General features: G+C 32.3%; 1 protein-coding gene across 1 annotated transcript; it reads right to left on the bottom strand.

Moving 5' to 3' along the window:
• Positions 1-3011: 3011 nt before the first annotated feature.
• Positions 3012-4455, bottom strand: LOC102602477 (ethylene-responsive transcription factor 3). The gene has a single exon (XM_006346133.2). It carries the CDS (start codon positions 4061-4063, stop codon positions 3341-3343), a length of 723 nt encoding a protein of 240 aa, XP_006346195.1. The 5' UTR covers positions 4064-4455; the 3' UTR covers positions 3012-3340.
• Positions 4456-7781: the final 3326 nt, after the last annotated feature.

Here is a 7781-nt window from a genome sequence, read left to right on the forward strand (position 1 = left end):
TTAAGCAAGAAATTGATGATATTCAAGGGATTAATAAAAATATTTTGTATGGAAAGTGATGGTCAATAATTTTGTTAACACTTGGTATAAAACTATTGGGGTCAATGAATAAAAATTAATCAACCTTTAATTTGTACAGATAAGCAAAGGTTGTTTTTATCTCTTGATCCACTAAATTGAAAAATAAAATTAGACAAAATAAATAAATATTACTAGGAATTAAAAAAAAAATGACATCTCTATTTCCCCAAATGATATGTTTACAGCAAAGATGTCATTGGACGGCTCAGATCATTTCAATTTAACTAATACTTTGGACAATGTCAATTGCATATGTCAACTAAGTAAACAAATAAGAAAATTCATCTAAACATTTTTTAAAAAAAGAAAAAGAAAAAAAGAGTTTGTTTGATATATAGTTGCATAAATAGCCACAAAGCTTGCAAAAGTCATAAGTATTCTCCTTCCACCCCACACACCCCTTGGACTTGTTTAAGATTATTATGTTTGTTACGAGAGATAAGGGATAATAATCCTAAAACGAAATATAGAACTATTTTATCTTACGTGTGGTTAGAGGTATTAGTTATTTAGTTAGTCTCAGTATAATTCATCCCACCATTTATATTATAATAATGGGATACCTAATCTCAATAGGATATCGATATTCATGAGATAACTTTGTTTATCTCATCCTCGTACCAAACGACCCTTTGTTATAATGCTCTGTTAGTTTTATTGTACTATAATTGAAGTTAGTTAATCTTAACCAAAATTGATAAATAGCTACTTTTAATAGTGGCTATTTTTTAAAGATAAGGCTGAAAAGTGAAAAGTGAGTTGTACATAAGTGAACACTTAACTCTTACTCAATGGATTAGAGGAGATTCACACGCAAGATTTGAACTTCTATAATAATGGCTATTATTTAAAAACAAGCCAAAAAAGTAACAAGTGAGTGCTACTTCTACGAAATTGTTACTTATATTTGCTCAAACGTTAGTTAACGTTTTGAGACCTACAAGGATCGTAGTGGATGGATAGAATCTTTTCACTCTTAATCAGACATCACCCGAGTCTTGAAAATAAAAAAAGAAATCCTTATTGGAAGCTCCTCTCTTTCTAATGGACCAAATAAATCAGAGCCCAACAAAAATACATAGTACCAAATTGGAGCAAAACGATGCAAACAACCACCAAATGTCATTAATAGTAGAGATTGATATAATCCCTCGAACCTTAACTAAAAGTCTCGAGTTCAAAAATCTAAAATCATTCATGGTAACGGGAGCATTTGGCTGACAATATATTAATCGCTATCCACCCCAAAACATCAAAATAAACGATATTAGTCGTGGTGAGTATTGATCACTAGATCGTTTCCAAAGGATCCACCAAATTTTAGGTCAATCGGAGCCTGTCAAAAACTATGTAATTGGCCTACTGATGTAGCCAATACTAAACTCAAACATGGAACTGACTGGTATGTTTAGGTAAAAGCAAGCATATGCTTATTCAAACTAGTCCATCAATATGGAAACAAAAACAACAAAAGCTGCAAATGCATGAAAATGTGGGAAAAGTAGGAACACAAAGGCTCCATCACATTATTGGTGGTGTATAAATCTGTTCACAGAAACACTTAAATCCTAAAGTTCTACAAATACATACACCAGAATAGGTAACAACTAATAAGTCACAGGATATAAGCAAGAAACAAAATTTAAATAACTTCTTGAGCGATAATCCCTTACAATGTCAACGTTAAGCCATTGCATGACATGCCATATAACATTCTCGTAGAAACACATATATCACGAGTAGCTGCATTCGTGACAATTATAAGAACAATATTAAGGCAACTAAGCTTATTAAATGGGGAAATCAAAAGTTAATGACATGAAAGCAATTCAAGAATGACACACAAAAGGAGATAACAAGATGCAGGACATAATAGGAGGAAGGAATATCTATTAGAATGATATCCCATTGAATAGCATGCTAGACAGCACTCTTATGTACAAGTACATCAATATTTCGCGAGTAGCTGCATTAATGAGACCTAAAATAAGAAACATATTAAGGCAACTACAGATATCAACTTAACAAAATAAGGATCTCCTAAACCACATATAAATGACACGATCAGAAATAATCCAAGCAGGCTCTATGAAAATGTAACTACTACGTAAAACCATGCACCAGAAAAAATCTTATGTGCCAGAATATAATGCAAAATGGATACACCAATAAACATTGCATGCAAGTTGAATACATTAAAAAAGCTGAACACTAACTAGAATCCTACATCCAGATTACTTGCAACTTCTAATGCTCATATCAAAAGATCACATCTACAGGTAAAAGAAGCACTACAGCATTCATATTCATACAAAACTATAATAACAACATCCCCACTGAAGTCCCACAAGTGGTGTCTAGGGGAGGTAGTTAAGTACAGAGACCTTACACCCACCTAGGGAGCCAAGAGGCAGGTAGAGAGGTTGTTTCCGACAAACCCTTGGTTCAAGAAAATAACATGAGTGAGAAACCAAGACAAAATACTACACAAGGCAAACACTAAAAAAAATTCAAGTCCACAGTACTCAAGTTTCAAATTGTAATTGATATATGATCTCTTCATCCCACCTACTACAGCACCACTGCTTACATTCACACAGACGCTCTCAGGCGAAACTAAATGATTATCATTACGAGTCAAATACTCAGACAAATAGCAGCAAAACTGGTATTTAGTAATACCCAGTTTCAATCACAATATAAGCAAAAGAAAAGTTCAACTCAAAAAGTAACATTAAGTGTTCCAAAGCAATGAAAATAAATTCATACAGAAAAACAAGCAAGTATTATTCGAAGAAACGCAAAACGAATACTTCTCAACTGATATATGATCACATGAAGTCTCAATTGTTACATAGACTGAAAGGGCAGAAGATAACATCATACACACATGATACCAGCAAAAGAAGAACACAAATTACCCTCTAATCTTCCATGTCAATATATATTCGAACAACAAAGGGGCACCTTCAGCTGAGAACTCACATATAGTTTTAAGATACACAATCAGATCAAATTTGACATACACTGATCCATCCACCTATCAAGAAATCCCATGATATAAAATATGAGAATTAAATTAAACAAGTGAATACTCTTACAACAACAGATTGACTCATAGCAGACATAGTTTAGCTTATCTTCTATGGTTCCATTCTCTTTTTTTTGCTTTTTTTTTCCGGTCACCCAAAAAAAGAAAAAAAAAAACTAGGTAAGCCAATGGTATCAAATGACAGGTGGGTCACAAACCATCATTTCGTCAAAGACATAGTGCTGTGCAGTGAAGATCATCAGCATATGCGTCGGCGCCGAAGTCATCCATCGGCGCCGGTAAGTTTAGATCGAAAGGCAACGGCTTTCTGAAAGAGGAAGAAGCGATGTTGTCGTTATCACATTCACCGTCTTCAACGACAGAAGACGACGAGTCACAGTCGCTATGGCAATCGTCCGGGACAACAGGCGGCGACCGGGGATACTTTCTGGAAGGCACGGAAGCTGCCGTCTGCTGCCGGGGCGGCGGCCGTGGTCCACTGAAAGACTCCACCGTACTACTCATGCTGCTAGAAGTAGGTCTCTGAGAAACTATCGGGTGGTCCTGAGAGTATAACCGGGAATCAACAAAGGGATCGTTAGGGTTGATGCTTTGATTGAACTGATGATGGTGAGGATAAGGAGGTAGATGATGAGAAGAAGGTAAAGGGAAGTTAGTTTTAGCTTTAGGTCCACGAAGTGTACGAGCTGCTGTATCATAAGCACGAGCAGCATCTTCAGCAGAATCAAAAGTACCCAACCAAACCCTAGTTTTCTTCCATGGATCTCTAATCTCTGCTGCAAATTTTCCCCATGGTCTCTTCCGAACTCCACGGAACCTTATCTCCTTAGATCCTCCAGATCCGTTGAGTTCTCCGGCCACCGGTGCCGGTACCGGAACTTCCGTCGCCGGAACTTGTCTCGCCGCCGCGGCTGCTCTACCTCTCCGCATGATCGATGATTCAAAAAAAGTTTTTTTTTTGTTTTTGCTTTTTTTTTTAAGATCTGAAGAGAGAATTAGGGAAAAATATGAAACGTTAAAGCCATGGAAGAACAGATGAGAATTCTTATCTGCAAAAGCTTCACACTTTCTCTCTCTAGATATCTCAGTTTCTCTCTCTACTGTTTGTGGTCTGTTTGGTTGAAAGAAAAAATAGAGAGAAAGAAAGAGAGAGACTCTCTCTCCTTCTTTGTTTTTTTTTTCTTTTTTCCTTTTATTATTTCTAGGGTTTTGTGAATTTTGATTTTCTTGGGAAGTGGGAAATTGGTATGGAGAGAGGAAAAATCAGGGGTGAAAATATAATTAATGGATTTTTAGGGGTGGGTGGGTGAGTTTTCTTTGGCTTTTCGGAGAATTTTTTTATTTGACGTTCGATATTTATATTAGAGTTCTATTTATTAAAATTTCATATGGATATGGCAAATTCCATGTGGGAGTTTTTGGCTTCTCAAGATCATTTTTTTTTAAAAACGAAAAGTTATATTTAATAGATTTATATTAGAGATCGATTATTTCAAATTCAAATCAACTAAGCTCATTTGTGGAAGAGTTTTTTTTGCTTTCTCGAGAATTCTTTTCTTTTTTATATTTGGTGTTTGATATTCAAATTAGAGCCCGATTAATCTGTATTTACATTGATCTAGCTCATTCGTTCTTGAGCTTTTCTTTTAGCTTTCTTGAGATTTTTTTATTTTTCATTTTATATTCAGTATTTATAAGATTAATCATTGCTTATTCTTCAATAGCTCATATGAATCTGGTGATTATTGATATGTTTAATCAGACGATAACTGTTAGTATTAGAGTTTGATTAATTTAAATTTGAATCGATAAGGCTTATTCGGAGTAATCCTCTTAAATCTCAACTTAGATTTTTTTAAATATCTAAAGTTCGTAATCAAAATTTTTAATTAAAAGACGAAATAAACGTCCATTGGTATCACATTTTTTTGTGGTGCTTTCTCGAGAACTCTACCATGTCTTTGACCCATTATTTCTTCTTTATTCCTTTTTTTTTCACGCAGAGTCCTTTATTTCTTTATTTATTAACTCTATGTACCTAACATGAACATTGAAATGACATAATAGTCCTTACTTTTTCTACCCTTTTTTTCAAAGTGATGTAGGCCAGTTGGCCTTCTGGAGTTGTTGCTATGAATAATGAATAAACATTCTGTTTAAATTTCAAATTATTAAAGTTGGTATGGAAGGAAATTAATAAAATTTGAAATATGGAATAGTGTGTAGTTGGAGAAATAAATGGAGCACATTGAGGACTTTTTTTGATTTTTTGTGGTTGTTGCTACTTCTTGCCCTTTTATTAATTTTTGTATGAAACAATAATTGGGAGCATCACTCGAATAATCGAATTGGTTGAGTAAGGAATCTCTTACTGAAAAGTTTTGAATATGTGGAAGAGTGGTAAGTACTTTCTTTCATTCTTAACTAAAGGTTGAGTGGGGAGCATCACTCAAATAACCAAGTTGATTGAGTAGGAAATCTCTTACTAAAAAGCTTTGAATTATGATGGAATGATAAGTATTCCTTCATTTTTAACCAGAGTTTGAGTAGAGAGCATCACTCGAATAATCGAGTTGGTTGAGTTGGAAATCTCTTACTGAAAAGTTTTGGATTGTGGTGGAGTGGTAAGTACTTCTTTATTTTTAACCAGAGGTCTCAGGTTTGAGTCTTCTTGGGATGGAGCAGCCTTTGTTAGGAAGTACTTTACCCTACAATGTGGAACTTTCAGACAGAAATCTAAATTTAGTTGGGACTTCATATGGATATTGAACATCGAATGAATTACCAAAAAATAAAATCATGTTTGAAATTCTTTGTATGATTCTTGATTGAGCTCGTCACAATGGAGTTTGTCTAATACAATTTATCTTTTTATTTAATTTATAAGTTATTACATTGGAGCGGTATTTACTATTTCATGATTATGAAAAGAAAAAAAAAAGGAAGCATCCTGCCTCTAGTTTCTTTTTGCTCCTATAAGCTCAACGACAGAGTTATAAATTTTAGTGGCTATCAATTCAACGAATTTAAAAATATCATATTTAATATTTTTAACCACTTTTATTGCTATATTAAATGATTTATTAAAAAATATTGAAAATTGTATACATGTATATCTTGTGACACATAGTAATTTAATTTCCCATAAAGAATTCAATTTCATTAGTACATCTTAATCGTGTTATGTAACGTGTACGAGATATTATTATATTTGAATGTTAGGCTAAATTGGGTGGGATCGTAATGGATTTATTCAAACTTCTTCAGAAAATATATTGATTAATTTTAGATTTATACATAAAGAGATTTTGCATTTCTTTAGCTTTTGGTGAATTTAATTGTTTATATTCTAAGTTTCACATATAAAAATTATGGATCCACTATTATTAGCATTACAAATACGTGTAAATTAAAAGTACAGAATTAAGTTTTTATTTTATAAAAAAAAAAACAAAAAAACTTTCTCTTGGTTTTCGAATATAGCTTACAAGTTTTTTTTTTTACTTTCTTTTTCTCTTAGATTACAAAACAGTACTTTAAAGTTTAAACACATTTCATAGACATTTCATAGTACTAAAGCTTAGGAATCTAGGGAGATGGGTGCGGATTTTTTGAAAACTCGATAATTTTTATGTTTTAGGTATTTATATCGAGAAATTTATTAAATATATAAGTAATGAAACTAGCTTAGTAAAATTTGATTCCTAATCTTAAACACATATAAAAAAAGAGTTTTCTTCAAAAACTTAATATTACTTGGGGGCATAATTTTAAATCTTAAATTCATCTCTACTCACGCAATGATGATTCTTGTAATAGTAGTCTCATGGTTTTGTCTAACATGGATTGTGGGTTCAACAAATCCAACGTAGGATGTATATAATTTCTTCCTTGCTTTGAAAACCGACTAAATTCAAATTCGAGCAAAAAAAAAATCTATATTAAAAATAAAACACTCTCTAATAGATTATACCAATACTACTTATATATGCACATAAAATATTTGACTTGACAATTTTTGTTGTAAATACTTTTGCAAGTTACTAAACACGATTTTATTTGTTTTTACATTTTTTGTGTATGATATAATATAGCATAGAACGTATGGAATTTTTCTTACATAAATGTCATTTTCCATAATTCTAATTTATATTATAGTTTTATATAAAGTATATATTACGTACGATTGATTTGGAATCATGTTAGCATTTTCACGTAAAATGTGAATGGAAGTTGTAGTGCATCTAGACATATTTAGGAAATATTTTATGAACTTATTTATTATTGTATATTAACCTAAGATAAGAATTTATAAGCTCCAAATTCTTGATTTGTTTGTGTAAAATTACTAGTAGACGTTTCATTTCGATGAATCATCGTAATCGTAAAAAAGAAAAGTATATTAAGTAAACTGTGAGTACGTTGTAATTGAAATAATTTGAAAAGGTTTTTTACATAAATTTCTTAATTACTACTCCTATTTTTTCAATCAAATACCATTAAGTAATTTATTTATTTTTTCAATATTGGAAATGGAAGTTTATAAGAGTTATTTTAATTTAAGGTATAAACTTAATTAATTAATTATTTATCACTTCCTTTTCTCTTATATTCTCTCCCCCCCCCCCCCCCCCCCCCCCCCCCCCCC

Source organism: Solanum tuberosum, unplaced genomic scaffold, assembly GCF_000226075.1.
Source record: "Solanum tuberosum cultivar DM 1-3 516 R44 unplaced genomic scaffold, SolTub_3.0 scf00076, whole genome shotgun sequence".
In the NCBI taxonomy this organism is placed as follows: Eukaryota; Viridiplantae; Streptophyta; class Magnoliopsida; order Solanales; family Solanaceae; genus Solanum; species Solanum tuberosum.